Source organism: Trifolium pratense, linkage group LG3 (assembly GCF_020283565.1).
Source record: "Trifolium pratense cultivar HEN17-A07 linkage group LG3, ARS_RC_1.1, whole genome shotgun sequence".
In the NCBI taxonomy this organism is placed as follows: Eukaryota; Viridiplantae; Streptophyta; class Magnoliopsida; order Fabales; family Fabaceae; genus Trifolium; species Trifolium pratense.
In genome coordinates, this window is record NC_060061.1 from 47713532 (window position 1) to 47731946 (window position 18415).

At 31.0% G+C, this 18415-nt stretch overlaps 1 protein-coding gene across 1 annotated transcript; it reads right to left on the reverse strand.

Moving 5' to 3' along the window:
- Positions 1-269: 269 nt before the first annotated feature.
- LOC123917266 lies at positions 270-16954 on the reverse strand. The gene is made up of 11 exons (XM_045968937.1): positions 16721-16954; positions 16589-16630; positions 10862-13646; positions 9045-9290; positions 8507-8950; positions 8145-8426; positions 5313-6122; positions 3820-4545; positions 2854-3672; positions 960-1010; positions 270-689 (listed from the first exon to the last, which is right to left on the reverse strand). Exons 3-10 carry the CDS (start codon positions 13109-13111, stop codon positions 984-986), a joined length of 5604 nt encoding a protein of 1867 aa, XP_045824893.1. The 5' UTR covers positions 13112-13646; positions 16589-16630; positions 16721-16954; the 3' UTR covers positions 270-689; positions 960-983.
- Between the last annotated feature and the right edge of the window lie 1461 nt (positions 16955-18415).

The window sequence follows — 18415 nt, forward strand, 5'->3', positions numbered from 1 at the left end:
TTAGGGATGAATATGGCTTATGTATATATATATGTATATATATGCATGCTTGGTTTGATTGGAATCCGCTGTTGCTTTTCATGTTAAATTTCATGATGCTCTGTGTGTATGCTTGTGTTTTAATTACCGCGTGGCACTCTGCCTTTACGCTTGTTAAAAAGTTTTTAAAATTACGTTTTTAAGGGTAGTATGGGTTAGGGTGTTACAGAATCCGCCTCTAAACCCCATAGGTATTTATTTTTAACTTTATTAGTAATAACTAGTATTTCTTAAAGTGAAAAGGCTAAAGAGAAGCAAGGATAAAGGTACAGACATCCCAACTATGTTGGCACCTCTGCACTCCCAACCAAAATGCCCAACTCTAACCAAATATTATTAAAAATAAAATAAAACAGTTTGGGGGGACTAGACCAAAACCCAAGGTAACAATAGTGCAAACCAAATAAGTTGGTCAACTGCCTCATTAAAAACCTTAGCAAGGAAAACCCAGTGGGATAAAACCTTGATTAACGAAAAAAGAGTGCAGTCTGAATACAAAAACAAAGTATTATTTAAATCTAAATTCAGAAAGATCAAGCCTACTATAATGATAAGCTTTAGAGACATCATAAAGAACATGATCCCACCAAGTGAAACTAGAACCATGAAGTCAGAGAGAAGCAATTCTGTCAGTACACTGATTACCTTCCCTACAAATGTGAGACACAAAAAAGTACATACTCTTGAGAAGATTTAAACAATTAAGCCACCTAGTAATGAGAGGAACAATGGAAATATTTTTAAAAGTCAGAATGATAAGTTGAGAATTAGATTCCAACCAGAAGAACTTCCAACACAAAGACAAATAAACAAAATGTAAACCAAAACTATCCAGTCTAAGAATAAACAAAACACTTCACTATCAAATGATAATGATAAAAAATAAAATGTTTAAATGAGAAAAATTCCATGTTGCGTACCTTGCAAATGCTATGATATATCATTCATTCAACATTAGAATGTGGGAGTTCCTGTTGACAAAATGGTGACATTAATTATTAACAAATATATCAGCCTAACAAGGTAATGGTTGCTCAAGAAATTCGTAATTCACTTCTTTATTGTCAAAATACTTAAAATAATTGCAACCATAAGTGGAAGGGAAACAAAATCATGTATGAAGTCATTAATTTCCTTGCGACATTAAGGTATGTAACATATAGAAATAAACACTCAACTAAAAGGTCCTAAACTATTGTCTCGCTGACTATTTAGTCCCTAAACTATAAAAGGTCCTAAAATGTCTATAAATTGTTAAACTTATAGTTTGAGTTAAACTTATGATGTATTTTCATAGTTTAAGTACAACAAACGGTCAATTTAATAAGTGTACAGTGTTAAACGAGGAACTGAATAGTAAGATGAGATAATATTTTAGAGACCTTTTAGTTAATTTTAATAGTTTAGAGCAACGTTTTAAATTGCGGTCCGCATCCGCAATTGCGGCCGCAGTATTTCTGATGCGGTAGCCACCGCAACCGCATCACACCGCAATTGCGGTGTGATCTTAATTCACGTGTACGGCAGTATCGGAAGCCGCATCAGATGTTTTCGGCGATGTTCCTTCAAATTTTCTCACCAAAAAGTAAAATTTATGAACTTCAAATCCTAATTTGTGTCAAATTAATGAAAAATCTTACTTTTAACAATCTTTCAACCGTGTATTTTAAATGGAAAAAGCTAAAAAGCACGACAAAAAATTTCGTCACAATCGCACGAATTAGTTGTTGGTCGTAATTTGTATTATCTTTCAATTTTGATTTCATTTTATCTTACATATGTGTTTGTTTATGATAATCTCATTCATCTTTCTCTTGAGATGGTGCTATTTCCAAATCACTCTCACTTGTCAAACGGTCAATGCAGCATGTGCCAACAAATAAGTCTAAGATATATATTACCACACTTTTTTGAGTGTTTATTTTAGCTTGATTTATGTTTTAAGTATTTTAAATAATTATAAGCTAGCTAGCACCCACTCACACATAAAATTACATGAGAATTCTGCTTGTCGTGCACTGTTCGTGTGTAAATCTGTCGTACCATATAGCAATCCTCATTTTAAATACATTCAAATTATTGTTTATAGAATAAACTAAGACTATACATTCAAATTATTGTTTATAGAATAAATTATTGTTACATAGTAGTTTGATTTTATATAGTTTGTGAAATTTCAAAATGATTTCACGCCGCAACAACCGCATTCACAACGACTGCAACCGCAACCGCATCCGCGACCGCAACCGCAATTTAAAACCTTGGTTTAGAGGTTATATAGTTGAATAATATAACAGTTTACAGAACTCAACACATGTATAGTAGGCAATATCGATCACTTTCTCTATTTTTAATAGAAAATAAGTTAATGCAGCATGTTCTTAATTTTATTATAGAAAATCACTGACAACTGAATTTGGGTAAATCTCAAAATATATTATAAGTGTTAAACTTTCACACATAGGGAAAATTAAGTAGAATGTTAAATGAATATAGTTATTACTCCAATGTTTATCTAAACTGTCACTTTAGGAACTTGGAATTTTGTAGACTCTAACTAATTAACCGATGAAAATTTCATTTCTTAATCCATAGTTAATTTCTAAGTCACCGTCCAATCATGCACCAAATTAATATTGTAAGCCTTGGTAATTAGAGCATTTCTTACATGGGCACAAACACATTTAATAATCTTCTCTGCTTTTTTTAATTATTTTTGTATGTGCTCAAACATTTTTCATTCAGGGTTATATCCAGATAATTATGTGAATAATAAGTAAACAATTTTCATAATAAAAAATGACAATTGTGTACCTTTTCTAAGAACAATTGTTCAATAGTTGTGTTAAGATCACCTTTCCATCTCATCTCTCCTTCTTCCACTTCAACTTCTGTCAGGTATGGTGCTACTGTGACTCCAGATGAGAATATCTTCATTTGAGGGCACCCTTTAACAATGAAACGTAAGAAAGATGGGAATATGAATGCTTGTTTCCCATGACAGAAGCTTCTAAAACTTGGCAAAGAAGACAATTCCAAGTATTCCAAGTTTTCAAATATGATGTTTTCCTCTGCTTTTTCTTCATCAATCTGATTCACAACATCCAACATCTTCTCACAATTCATTATTATTAATGTTGTGAGTTGTACAAGACTTTTAGCTGTTGAGGATGTTATTAAATAAGTAAGCTCTTTGCAATTCTCCACATTCAAATATGTTAAATTTGTGAAAGATGTTGATGATGGTACCAAGCTTATCAAACTTGGACAATTCCATGCAGATAACTCTTCAAGATATTGCAGCAGAGGATGATCCAATGGAAAGTCTTCCTGCCATATGTACTTGAGATTTTCCAATTCATAAAGATACAAACTTCTTATTTGTTTTGAAATATGCATACTGAGATGACCAATGGTTTCTTTAGTGGGGAACAATGTTTCAAAAGAACTATTACGCACTTGAAATTTTTTAAGATTAGGAAAGGATGTATGGATATCATTCAGAAATATAGTTGGAGTTCCATCGAAGCATTGCAAACGAAGATATTCAACTTTATGAAAGACATTTTCTTGATTCAATATCTCCATCACATCCGGGCCATTTATTGCCAATTCCACCAGGTTGGGGCTCAACTGAAAAATTAAACATAAAAAAAATAAAAATTAATACTAGTTTATGAGGTAAATTAATCAATTAAATTAAACATTCAAAATTAATACTAGTTTATGAGGTTGGGGCTAAACTGAGAGGGGAAAAAAGTATGGTTGGAAAGGAATTACCTTTTCAATAGAAAATAGAGCTTGTTGAGGTCTGATGGGATTTCCGCCCACTGTGTTCGGCTGTTGGAAGAAAAACATTCTTAATGCTTCACAACGATATACATTAAGAATCTTCAAGGAAGGAAGGCACTCTAAAACATACTTTCCCCGATAGAAGCTCTTAAGGTTTGTCAAATGATATAGTACCAATTCATTCAGTTGGGGAAAATTAAAATTTATTTCCATTGATCCTTCTTCCATTTCTACAATTTCCTCAACTCCGCAAAACGTTATATCAAGCATTTCAAGATGTCTAAGATCTTGGCATAGTGACAATGGAAAGATATATAGCAAGCTTTGGCACATAGAAACATCCACCTTGCATAAGTTTCCAAAGCTGATAATTTCATGAGGATCCTCATTCCATATGTGCTTCAATTTTGGCAAACTAGATAAAGTCAAACTTTTCAACTGAGTGATTTGTTTTATCAATATTTCTCTAGACTTCATACTTTTCACATCAAACACAGCTTCTAATGAATCACAATCTGTTACTTCTAATTCTTCCAATCCATGCAACGCTTGCATTACATTTGATGGTAAAAGTACATGTGACAAAAAATCACATCTTTCCACTACTAGGGATTTCAGATTGCAAAACACATCGTGATTAAGTTGGCCATACCACAAATCTTTTAGCTCAGGGTAGTCAGATAAGGCTAAACAGTTAAATTTACGAAATGCAACCTGTTCAGTCAAATTAATTAACATATCAAGAGGCATATCAAAATAGGTTTTAACCAATATTTAATCATGTGTAATAATATTGTAAACTACAATTATTCATCTTCAAAAGGTTCATGATCTAGATAGATAGTCTTTAACCTACAATTTATTTCATTTGTAAGAAGAATTTTTTTATTGGTACCACAAAATGATTCTAACAGAGATATATGCTTAAATTAACAAAAAGTAAATAAGCCAGCCAGGAATTAGGAAAATAAAATTAAATATGAAAATTATATTTCATAGAATAAGAACAAAATACACAAAGGGAAAGAACATTTTCAGAACAATGAATAAGAGAAAGAACAATCAATCCGTTACCGGTACACATATGGTACTCGTATCGTAGGTACCATTCTCTATCCATTTTTGCTTGGTTGATATGTTGTGGGAAAATCACGGAAGGTATTTTTATTTTTTATTGCATTTCAATTCCATCTCTTAATTTTGATGAAAATAATGCAAATATTGGACAAAACAAAATTAGCCATATTTCGTACCCATAACCGTACTCGGACGGTCGGACCTATGCATCATAGTGAATAGCCAATTTCCCTTTAATTTTATAGTAGAATGAAGATTTGTGCTATGTATCTCTTTTGCAATATATTTTTAACGATGTGGATTAAAAATCAACTATCATGCATCCAAAGACAAAAAAAAAAAAAAAAAACAAGGGTAAATCATGATATTGTTACACAAAAATTAAATTGGTAAATCAAGCATACCTTATCTTCAAATATGTTGGTTATTGTATCATTTAGGTTTCCCTTCCAAAGCCATTCATCATTTTCTGCAATTTTAACTTTTCGAAGATTTGGTGTACTTGTGTTTCCCTCTGAAAAAATCTTCATGCGAGGACATTCCCTCACAATTACTTCCTTCAACATTGGAAACTTCAAGAAGCACTTACTAGAACAAAATTTGGTGAGGCTTGGCAAACAATCCAATATCAATAATTCTAAACTAATAAATGCAATGCCAAGATTTTCCTCTCCAGTAATTATTTCTTCAAGTGAATTACAGTCTTTTACCTTTAGCAAAATGAGCTTGTCCAGATTTTTTTCTGTAGTGGATGTGATTAAATTTTTTAACCCGTTGCAATTTGTTATCTGCAGATATTCCAGATGATTAAGCGTGGCAGAAGCAGGTAACAAACTTAACAAACTAGAACAATTATCAACATCTAAGTATTCAAGGTGCTCAAGAACTGGGTCAATTTTGAATCCTTCTTCACATATATGTTGGAGTTTATGTAACTGATACAAAGTGAGGCATTTGAGCCGTGGGTAAGTCTTCTTCTCACTTATCTGTCCTTCATCTTGAAATATTTTCTTGAAGCAACTCCATTCAACATATAGTTCCTCAAGAGTGTGCACATTTTGAAGAAACCAATAAGGAAATGTAGCATCTTCAATATTATGATAGGACAAATGAAGATCTCTCATTTTGGTGAATAGGGCACTTGAGTTTTGAGCTTGCAATATCACGTTAGCTTCATTGTTATTTATTCTCAACATCTTCAAATTTGGAATAACCTAAAATACATATAAAGAACAATTTAAAAGAATTTAGACATTTAATATTGCCTCAAAAAGTAATTACGTTTGACTCAAATTTGCACTCCATATTTTTTTTATTGTAGCCTTGAAGGCAACTTTTTGATTCAATAAAAATAGAGATTTTTCTCAAGTTTGGTGGATTCCAAATTATTCCTTCTGGTGGATTTTCGGAAGTCTAGTGGATTCTAGATTAGTTACTTTTTTCTGGTGGATTCCGGAAATCTGGTGGATTCCAGAGCTTTTATCTAATAGGATTAGCGCTTGCTTTTCCTTCACGCTTCCGTACTGCGTCACTTCTACTCATAAGAAAACGTCCCTTTATAACTTAAAAGTAATAGTTTATCTCTAAAATGAATAAGAGTGAATATATCTCTTAAATTTTATCCAGTTAACATCATAGTACACTTTAAATGAAATTAATGGTGAATATATACTTATTTCTCACTTTAAAGAACCTTATCATTGTCAACTTTATTGTTAAACCACAACTGAGAATCTCCCTTATCCATAGATTTGTTGTTGTGCTTTTGGTTTTGGTTGGATTTGTGGTGATGAAGATAATGATTGTGTTGGAGGAAGAGAGATAGATAGAAAGAGTTTGTGTTGGAGGAAGAGAGATAGAAGGAAAGGTTTTGTGAAATGGAAGAAGAGGAAGAAATGGAAAAGAAAAAAAAAAGTATTGTCATTTTGGTCCTTCGCCATATCATCAGATCACTTGTCCAACTAATGTCTACTCAGTGTGCCACGTGTCTCTAACAGGGACGAATCTATGTTAAGGCCAAGTATGGCCATGGCCACACCAAATTTTTCAATTTTTTTGTGTGTAGTTAAATATATTTGGTCCCCTGAGCTTAACTCAGTTGGTTGAGACATCGCATATATTATTTATGAGCCGGAGTTCGAACTTCGGACACTCTACTATTAAGAAAACTTGTATTTTTGAATGATTATTTCGTAGGTATGTTTTAAAAAAAGTTCATCTAGAAAAAAAAGAACACAAAATATTTGATTTCTAGGTCATAATTTTCATTACTTTTATTTTAAAAAGTCATATTTAAATACATATCATGTCAAAAAATGATAAATAAAAGAGAAATACAAATTATTTAGTGTTGTAAATTTCCATTTGCATAAGTTTAATGTTAAATATAGTGAAGAGAATAATAAACTTTTAATATTTTGTAGTTTTTCTTCGGTCAAGGACCAGAATAACGGCGAGTTACACATTGAGAGACTAAAATGAGTGTTTCCCCAAAAAAGAATATATATTTTACTCAAACTTTTTTTTTTTTGACAAAATATTTTACTCAAACTTAAAGATCTTTAAACATAATAATTATCATTTTTAAGGAAAAAACAAAATAGAATGAAATCATAAAACCAAAAAAATGAATGAAATCATAAAAAATGAATGAAATCATGTAACCAAAAAAAATGAATGAAATCATAAAAAATGAAAAGATGGAATACACACACTATACGTGGTGATGGACTGACAGTGAGGAGAAGACGAGGATTTGAGGAGATAGTGGACTTCTAAACTTTCAACTGTTGTGTCAAAAAAAAAAACTTTCAACTGTTAGATTAATCTAAAGGGTGGATTTTATTGTTGAGAGAGATCGATAAAAAAAAGAGATTGAGAGGATCCGTTTTCAGATAAGGAGTTTGCATTGGCTTCAGAGTATCAAAATATGAGTATCAAAATATTGGCCATTAAAATGGACAGCCTCAGTATACCCAAAAAAAAAAAAAATGGACAGCCTCAAAATTTCGTGAAAAATCTAAATGATTAATATAAAAAATTAATAATTTATAGAATATCAAATTTATTTAAAGTTTCCGTCTTAGACCCCAAAATTTCTGGCCCTGTTTGGCTGGTGTAGTTCAATTTTAAATCCAAAACTTTTAAGTTTTTTCTTGTTTTTTTACTCAATTAGTTTTGAATTTGACAATTGAATACATGCATCTATATGTAAATTTATATGATGATATGCATACCTCTTCGACAATGAAAGGTGGTTGTGGCGTTAAAACGGAGAGTTTGTCATCTTGAAAATTGGAGCTTCTTGTAGACAGAGTTCTGTACAAATTCAACTTTGCACAATTGGAAACATTAATGTTCTTCAAAGATAAACATGCTAGGGTATGCTCTTTAGCATAGAAACCCTTGAGTTTATGCAAGTTCCAAAGCAATAAACTACTTAGTTCATTAAACTCAAATGTGGGAGCTGCACTCACTCCAAATTCTTTCTCTTTCTCCTCTGCAACAATTTCCTTCATGTTTCCACAATTTTCTATATGAAGTTCTTGGAGATCACTCCAAATTCTTTCTCTTTCTCCTCTGCAACAATTTCCTTCATGTTTCCACAATTTTCTATATGAAGTTCTTGGAGATGTGAACAACAAGTGGCTATAGAAAGTGGTAATAGATACTCCAAGCTTTCACAGTTTGTAAGTTTTACAAATATAAGAATTTGAAAACTAAGAATTCTGTGAAGATCCCCACTCCATATATTTTTCAGTTTTGGCAATCCATCTATAACAACTTTCAAATGTGTTGCATTCTCTGCACTGCTATTTTCATTGAAACTCAATTCAAATATCTCTTCTACCAAAGCACAATCTGTAACCTTCAACATCTCTAGCTTTTTATATGTTGTTTGCATTGAAGAAGGAAAAACAACGACAATTTTCTTACAATTGATCACCTCCAATTGCTTCACTGTTTCAAATTGGCGGTGCCATATTGTCTTCAAGTTGTCCATGTCCTTCAATGTGATTTTCTCTAATTTGAAAAAATGAACCTACAAATTCACAAATAGCCAATATCATTATACATAATTATTTAAATACAAGTTTAAAATTAATTGAATGTTCCGAGTGGTAGAATTAACATACCTCTTCCATTTTATTGTTTCTTTCTTCTTTGGCTATTATATCCTCCATCAAAGGACAGTTACTTATTTCAAGTTGTTTGAGGTTCTCAAAACTTTTAACCATAATAGAGGAGAATAAGTACTTCAATCCATCACAACTCTCCACAATCAAGCTCGTTAAGTTGCACATAGACCGATAATTGTCATTCCAAATTTTATTCAAATCGAGAAAACTCAATTTAAGGAAATGCAAATCTGGAAATGCAACCTACATAAAAACAAATTAACATAAATCATAATTGAATGCTAATGTATGATGTATATATCTTAACAAAAATATGATAAACATTTAAAAATATATATCGATACAACATTGATGCGTTAAGATCGATATTAGTATTATAAATGGATTATAAACAAAAAAAAAAGTATTAGTATTATAAGGGGGGTGTATTGGATTGGGATTTCATGAGACAATTTTGGCAAAAAAAGTCTTGATGATTTTATGAGATTTTGTTGGACTATATTGATTTTGTGAGATTTTAAAGACTTTTTTATAGAGACTTTTTTACAATCAAGATTTTTAAAACATGATTTGAATGGATTTTGAGAGATTTTTTTCAAAAAACTTTTTACAATCAAGATTTCATAATACTTTATATATTAAGAAACTTTTGTATATTAGGCAAATTTTAAAAGAATCAATAAATTTTAATAAAAGAAATTATATTTTTTTGGGAATCCAAATTTTTAAACAAAAAAAAAGCCTTACATTTTTTTCACGTATATGTTTCTAATCACAAATAAAAACCATTATCACCATTGATGGGAAAAGAAGCAGATGAAGGTAACGAAAAAAAAATTGGCGTAAAAAGTTGTATTGAATCAAAAGTTTGTAAAAAAGATGTAGAATTTGTTAAAATATTTTTTTGCAAAAAAACATATTTGATAGAAGAAGAAGAAGAAGAAGAAGAAGAAGAAGAAGAACTGATATAATGATGATGAAAGTAAAAAATCTTGGAGAGTTTGAAAAAGTCTCAAGTCTTTTGGTGAGATTCTTGAACAAGTGAACAAAGAAAAGAAGAAGGAGTGCAGTGATGATGAACTATGAAAAAATAAAGAAAAAAAAAATTGATACAGTGATGATGAAAATAAAAAGTCTTGGAGATTTCAAAAAAGTCCCAAGGCTTTTGGTGAGATTGTTGAAAAAGTCTATCAAGTGTATTTTCAACTAAAAAGTCTCTCAAAATCCATTCCATAGAAGAATCCATCAAAATCGGTAGACTTTTGAATACCAGTAGACATTTTAAAAGTAGTACCAAATCTCAATTGAATACCAACGGATTTTATTGCCCTGAAAAAAAAATCATGTTTGTCTTAATTGAATACCACAAGATTTATTTAACTTTTGTAAAAGTCTTGATTGAATACCTCAAGATTTTTTTGTCATAAAAAAGTCTTTTAAAATCCCATGAAATCTCAATCCAATACACCCTCCTAAGTCTACAAAGATGGGTTTTTATAATAAATTAAAGATTGATACTCAATTGCTTATTTACTAAACCTGCCAATTTATATATTACTCATTTTGTACCACAATATATGTCACTTTGACACTTTTACATATATTAAGAAATATAATTAATGTTATACGGAAAAGAGAGTTGATTTACAAAATTGTCCTTCATTTATGATATGGAAAAAATAAATTGAAGAATTGAAAGAAGAGCAAGTAATAAATAGTTAATGGTATAATATGAAAAATAACATTAAATGCTTCATTGGTAAACGACATATATTGTTGTACCTAAACATATCACAAAATTAAAAAGAACATACCTGATCATTGAACAATGGTGTTGAAACAGAAGGCTCTAACCCTTGATGTTTTTGCTCACTTCTAGAGATGAAATTCTGAAGTGTCTCCAAATGTTCTAAAGTCAAAGAACGAAATCGAAAAACTGTTGATGCACTTGAATTGTTGTCTCCGAGCACTATCTCCTTCATAGAATTACACTGACAAACTTCAATCTTAGAAAGTTGGGAAAGTTCTTTAACCAATGTAAAGGAGAAAAGATATTTCAATTGGACACAATTTTTGACTTTGATAACACTAAGACTTCCAAAACAAGTAATTGAAAGTGGATTAAGACATATATGCTCCAAGTTTTTAAGATTATGAAGTACTAGTGTTTCCAAGATGCGAAAGCACGCATGGATTTGATTCCTCTCTTGAGAGTCAACAATATGCTTCATGTTTGCATTATTTTGGACGTGGAGATGTTTCAACAATGGAAATCCTTCTCCATGTAGTTGATAAACCATATTTTGAATTCCACCTACATCATCCAAGTACAAATTCTCAACACCCTTAATCAATGCCTTTATTCCGTGCTCCAAATGTATGTTAGTACCAAGTTTGAGCATCAATGTTTTTGAGGTTCCATTCACAATGTCAGACCATTCCCATACATCACCAATAGCTATTTTATATCTTTCCAACTTCTCAAACACTGTCTGCAAGTCCCTTGGCAACATCCAACTCTCGGGAATATTTAATTCTAGAGTTGTCAATTTGGGTAGTTTTCGAAGCTCAGCAATGCTAGCATTTTTGTTTTGAACCGTTGAAGTCACATCTTCCCAATTAACAAAGGTATTGCCCATGTACAACTCCTCTAGTTTAGTCAAGCATGATAAAATGTTGGGTGGGATTACTTCTATTCCTGAGTCGGTCAAATCAAGCATTCTCAATTGAGTCAATTGCCCTATTTCTCTTGGCAACTTGGTCATTGAAGAACCCCCAAGGGAAAGAATTTTTAAATTTTGCAAAGCATTGATTTCAACCATATTTTCCAAAATGCAAAAATACAAACACAGTGTTTGAAGGTCGGTTAGGAACCGAAACGAAGTGGGTAATGAAGACAAGTTCAGAGATGTTAAATCTAGGACTCTAAGGCTTCCCATACCCTCAAAAAAATCATCAGGGACTTCTAAAGAACGGTTCTTCTTACTGTCCAAACACAAAAACTTCATGTTTGGACAGTCAATCATTTGAGGAAGCTCTGGCTCACAACCATCTAGAACGACCTGCGTGCACCTTGTTAAAAAATCCTTGGTTGGGTATTCCTCATCTGATTGTTTTCTCAGAAATACATGTTTGTCCCTACTTGCTATGGAGATAGCAAAATCACGAACAAAGTCATGCATTTGGATTTTTCCACTTGTTTTCATTTCAAGCAAACAAGATGCCTCCAAAGAATGGATTATTGGATTCAGTCTGTTTCTAGCATCATCCACAGTCTTAATATCCTTTAATATATCCAAACCCATTGCAACTTTAAGAAAGTAATCTACCATTTGACTTGGAAATAATGCAAAAAGCAAGAAGACATCCCTCATTTCATCACTCTCCAATGAGTCGTAACTCAATTCCAAAGCAGAAAAAATTGTATGATGACCACTTTGTAATCTCCTTAATGCATCTTTCCAAGATTGAACATCCCTCTTATCTTTCAATGCTCGAGCAACTGCCACTACCACAAGAGGCAAACCTTCACATTTTTTGGCAACTTGAATTGCTACACCTTTCAAATTGCTATCTTTAATCACATCCCCAGCCATAAATTGAAACAAGCTCCATGTCTCGTTTTCACTCATAAGTTCAAGTTTGAAAGTTAAATCCTTTGGAACATCCATTTGAAGCAACACATCTTGATTTCTGGATGTCATCAACAATTTACAACCATTATGTTCATTGCCAAATGGAATTCCAACTTTCTTCAAATCAAGTTTGGTCCATATATCATCTAGAATGATAAGGATATTTTTTTCCATCATGATTCTTTGTCTCAGGCGATGTGCTCTGCCAAGAATAGTCTCCTCATCGAATCGTAGACCCAACAAATCTGCAATCTCCCCTTGAATTGTTTTAATGTCTGGATCTTTTGTTATATTCGTTGTAACAATTGTATCAAACAATTTGTGTTGCTTAGACATTTCAAAAACTTCCTGCAGCAGAGTGGTTTTACCCACCCCACCCAACCCATAGACCCCAATGTTGCATGAATTTTGGTGTGTTAGTGCCTTCATAATGTTCTCTTTAAGTGATTCCCTTGTCTCATAATTTTCACCACCTCATGTTGAGGAGGAGGAGGCTTCTCCATCTAGGGTGGGAAGGTAACCAATTCGATCAAACTTCCCTTTTTCTTGAACTTCATTAACATCTTTTACAATTTTTGTGGCCTTCCTACTTAGTTGATGACGCTGAATCAAATTAGGGAACGACCATGCTGAGCACCTAGCATTGGCACGAAGAGGATCCTTTTGAAGCTGATTTGCCTTTTCAATGACCTCATCCACTTTCTCTAACCAGTTCATCACATCTGTTTCAATCTTTTTACCGTTTCTCTTTTCTTCTTCAACCGAATAGGTTATTCTTTCTTTTGCAGCCTCAAGGTCTTTAACATGAACTGATAACATACTGAAATTGCCTTTGTAGAATATCAAGTAACTTGCTTGACGTCCAATAGGCACAACAGTATGTTCTGCTACTATTCCAACAATAGAAGATAGAATTTCCATTGATTATCTTTTCTTCTCCTCTTTCCTTGTGACTTGAGTTTGCCTGAAAGTGAAAGTAAAAGGCATTGTTTCCGATGAGGGCAAAAGAAACTAGGGAAACATTTGGAAAGGTGAGGACATCACACAATACTATATTTTTAACAAGTGAGAGGAATTGTTTTTATTTTAACAAGCAAAAATGGATTTCAATAACAAATAACAACAAGTCCTAAGCAGAACGTCAAGTGTTTACGACAGCAAAACACTGGTTAACCAATGCCCAAACCAGATTAGAAATTAGACTTAGCTTAAATTTGGGAACAAATGTGAAAATAATCATGTGCAATTAGATCTTTTAACATGTACAGTACACTTTTTAATCTTTTAACATGTACAGTACATGAATTTTTGTTTCACATAAAAATTCATAAATAATTCATCTTATGTCAAAACAATCTAAATTTTTATCGAAGATGTTCTTATAATGTTATAAACATGAATATAAAAGATCATTCAAAAGTGTGAAAATATACAATAATTTGATTAAAAGTATGGACCTAAAAACCTTGACAGAAAAAACTCAAGACTAAAAAATGTGAAAAAATCTTCTGGGACTTAAACGAAAATTCTAAAAAACTATAGGGACCAAAAACATATTTAACCTTTTTTTTGTACAACCCTACCTACATTATCTACATTTAATTTATTAATTAATTGTTGATATTATTCATTTTTGAATTGAATTTATATGCACTCTAAAGTGAATTGCCCATTTTAAAAGACTTAGATTTTCTAACTATTAGGCTATTTGACAAAAAGAAGGTGGATTAAAAATTTAATTATTTGAAGTATAAAAACCATGAAAGTAGTCTCATAAATGTAGCTCAAATGATAGCTACTGAAGACATTATTAGAATGGTCGGGATTCGAACCCCGAATTCCACATTTAAATGTGAAAGTCTAGCCACTAGGCTACTTGACCAAAAAAAACCATTAAAGTAAAAGAAGTAAGAATGATTCAAGGTACAAAACTGAAAAATAAATGAATTTAAAAGAACAATGCGCTGAAAGATAAATTTGTTAAATATGTAAAGTACTCAAAATTAAAAATATGTAAAGTACTAAAAATTATAAAAAAAAATGTTAAGGTTCTTTTCTGGTTAGTAAAAAGAAAAAACTTTAAAAATTAAGTATTTGACCATTTGAGGAGGAAAAATTGTTAAAATTTAGTCAAAATTTCAGAAATAATAAGGGACTAAAATTGTGCAGTTAATAATAAGGTTCTCTCTATATTGAATAATATGTTATATTGAAATTAAAATCTTATTTTAAGAAGATATAACATCATTCGAAGAAAATAAGCTTCTAGAGGATTTTTTTTTTGCAAAGGCAAAGAAGAATTATAATAAGAGCAAGCATCCCAAGTATAAGAAGTAGATAAGGGAGAGATACAAATTAAGCTTTGATCCGGGACATATATACAACAAAATGCCAAGTTTCCAGAGGATTAACATGTTTTGAATAGTTTTTTTTCTTTTTCAATTTTTCGACTCTCTCATCTTTATTGGGTAAAATATAGAGGGGTGATTCTAATCTTTTTCATATACAACGAATTGTTTCTTCCTCCTTGATTTGATTTATCTACTCTATATTAAATAATATGTTTTATTGAAACTATAATTTTTTTGTTATCATGATATTGGTACGAAGTTTCCACCGCCGTAAGCAATGACTAATCTTCGTCGGAGAATCTATGGGACACACAAGGTGGATTCTCCCATCCCAACCGAATTTTTTCTATACGCATGAGCCAAGAATCGAACCCCTGACCACATGCTTAAGGGGACCAAAATTCATACCACTTAGACCAATTCATTGTTGGTAACTATTATTTTATTTTAAGATAATATAATGTCAATTGAAGAAGACAAAATTGTTTTTGTTTTTGTTTTTGTACAAAAAGGGGGGCCATGCTCCTCTTCTTTGATTTATCTACTCTGATCTTTTTCTTCTTATTTTATAAGATGATATAATGTGAATTGAAGAAGACAAGCTTCTTATTCTAGAGTCTAAGAAAATACTTATTATTTATATTATTTTAAATTTTATTTATAGTTTTCACTTTGCACCATTTTATTACTCCCACAAAAATAATTCTCTTTGTAAAATTATATTTTTTTGTCAAAAAAAGATGATTTATTGCTCTAAATATAAAATTGAGGGGCAAACTTTTAGATTAATTTTGAGACCAAAATTACAAAATTAAAATTTACACTTGAGAAACCAAAAAAATTATTTTAAAAAATGGGAATATTTTCTCAGTGAAGGGTTTCGAGGTTGAACAGTGAATCCTCAACCAAGAGACCTCTCGAGAGATAACAAAAAAAGGACTATTTTTGTTAGTGTGATAAAATAATAAGATTGAATTTGCAATTAAATCTATATTTAATAGATTTAATTTGTATATAACAATACATATTATAATGTATAAAACCTGTTAAAAAATTATAAAGATCATATACCTCGTTCTGCTTGGCACGGGTCTTTATAGTAATTAATAGATATATAGAAAGAAAATGATTTAGTTACTTGAATTTTGATTCACAAAAATGAGTTTTGTATAAATAAGTTTTTGACCTTTTCACTTTTTATATGATTATATATCCGGAAAACAAAAACTTAATTTTGAGCATTTTTAAAAATGGAGTAATTTTGAAGGTGAATTTTAAGGTGAGGGCTCTATTTTGAAAAATGTCAAAATATTATTTTATGGATAGTTGTATTTTTAGCCGATATATTGTAAACATAAAGGAGACTCTGTCGAAATTTCATGATAAAAATATTATTTCCCAGATTTTAGTGCCCCATCATCTCAATTAAGAAACGTGAGGGATAAAAAGTGTAATTTAGCCTAAAATTAATTTCGCTTTATTTTTCTTTTTAACAATCATAGACTAGACATTTAAAAATGGGCAAAAAAAAATGAGAAGAGTTAGGAGCTCTTACATGTATTACGAATAATGAACGGAACAATTGGTGCTATTTGATCTGCAAACAAAAACAGCAACAACAAAAAATTAGACGAGTTCATCCAAAAAAAAGTAAAAAGTGAAGGGGAACAAAAAAATGCATGCATACCTCGAACTCCAACCTTTGAAATCAACAGAGTGAGTACTGAATTTAAAATATATAAGATTAATTTTTTTTTTCAGTTTTTTTTTTTTTTTTTTTCTATATGAAATGGAAGAATGACGGAAACTGAAAACAAGTTAATAAAACAGAGATACCAATAGGTTGAAGACTCAAATATTTAGGTGGTTAATTTTAATTTGAGATGGGTTTCAGAAATTGAGAAGCTGTTTTTGTAAGAGAGTTTTGTTTGTAGGTGAGAGCAAGCAAGATACATATTCTTAGTTTTGGTGGTGAGCAAGCAAGATACATATTCTTTTTCTTTTGGTTACGCAAGATACATATATATTCTAATTCTACAGGAAAAGACATAGTAATATTTAGTAAATTAATTATTTATCATTATTAATAATTTAGTAACATTTAGTATCATTATTTTTGGTGGTGAGCAAGCAAGATACATATTCTTTTTCTTTTGGTTACGCAAGATACATATTCTAATTCTACAGGAAAAGACATAGTAACATTTAGTAAATTAATTATTTATCATTATTAATAGTTTAGAAACCAAGAGATACCACTCAATAGCATAAAGATGGTTGTACCTCTCGTAGAAAGAGTAAGGGCTATCGAGGTTTTTACCTATAAAAGTAATTTTAGAAAAGAGTTTCATTCTATCCACAAGATTATCAATTGTCGAAGACTCAACGGCAAAGATAATATCATTCCGGGAGGTCTAAATAAACCATACATGCCACATTAAAACCATACCTAATCGTACCCGATGTCTCACACCCATAAAAAAAAGCTCTCAATAACAAGAATTGAGATTTAGTAATCTATTATTGTGATGAACCTACAATCTTAAGAGCATCCACAATTGAACTACTCATTTTTTAGTACTTAAGTGGGTCCTACAAGTACACATCATTCATTTATAATTTTTTTAATAATAGTACATAATAAGTACTCAATCCCTCCAACTCAAAACCTATTTAAAAGTTCTAAATTGGTCCCACTAGTAGCACATCTATCCAATAACTCAACATCATTTTAAATGGGTCCCACAAAAATTATTTAGGTACTATGTCTTATCGTAGAACTAATACCTATTAGGTACAATTTTACTTTTGCTCCAATGAGAATACCTATTAGGTACTAGTACTTAAAAATATAAGTACTACCATTGGAGATGGTCTAAGACATCTATTTATTTTATCGCTTATTTTCTAAATAAATAAAAAAATCCTCTTTTTTTCAAAGATCAATATTTTAGCTAGGCACAATGGTGGGAAGAAATGGATATTTTTATTAGGATGATTGAACTATGTATTTGGGTTATCAAGTTTTTGGCACCGTTTCTAAGAACTTTTAATATTGCTATTGATTTCTTTTTGCTAGATAATGTTTTCTTATTCCTTTACTTCTTTTTGCGATTTTAGTTTTTTACTTTTCATTTCTTTTATATGGATACAAAAGATTTTAAAACCGTTGAAAAAGATTAAAATTTTATAAAATTTTAAAACCGTCGAAAAAGAATTGAGAGTTGGACTCACTAGAAAATTTTTTGTCTCTTGCGACTGATATGTAGCGGCTGTTCTTTGGAACCGTCGCCGCTATCATATTTTCCTGATACTTTGTGACTGTTAAGTCTTAATTCACCCTTACAAAAATGACTTGTAAAATTAAAATTGCATCTACTTT

Bases quoted from the DNA above. Each gene is read 5' to 3' on its own strand.
- LOC123917266 (XM_045968937.1), bottom strand. From the start codon at position 13,111: ATGAAGGCACTAACACACCAAAATTCATGCAACATTGGGGTCTATGGG. The intron at 8,427-8,506 runs ATGAAGGAAATT...AATTGTGGAAAC, and splicing joins ATATAGAAAATTGTGGAAAC to ATGAAGGAAATTGTTGCAGA. The intron at 1,011-2,853 runs GTACACAATTGT...TTTTGTCAACAG, and splicing joins AACAATTGTTCTTAGAAAAG to GAACTCCCACATTCTAATGT.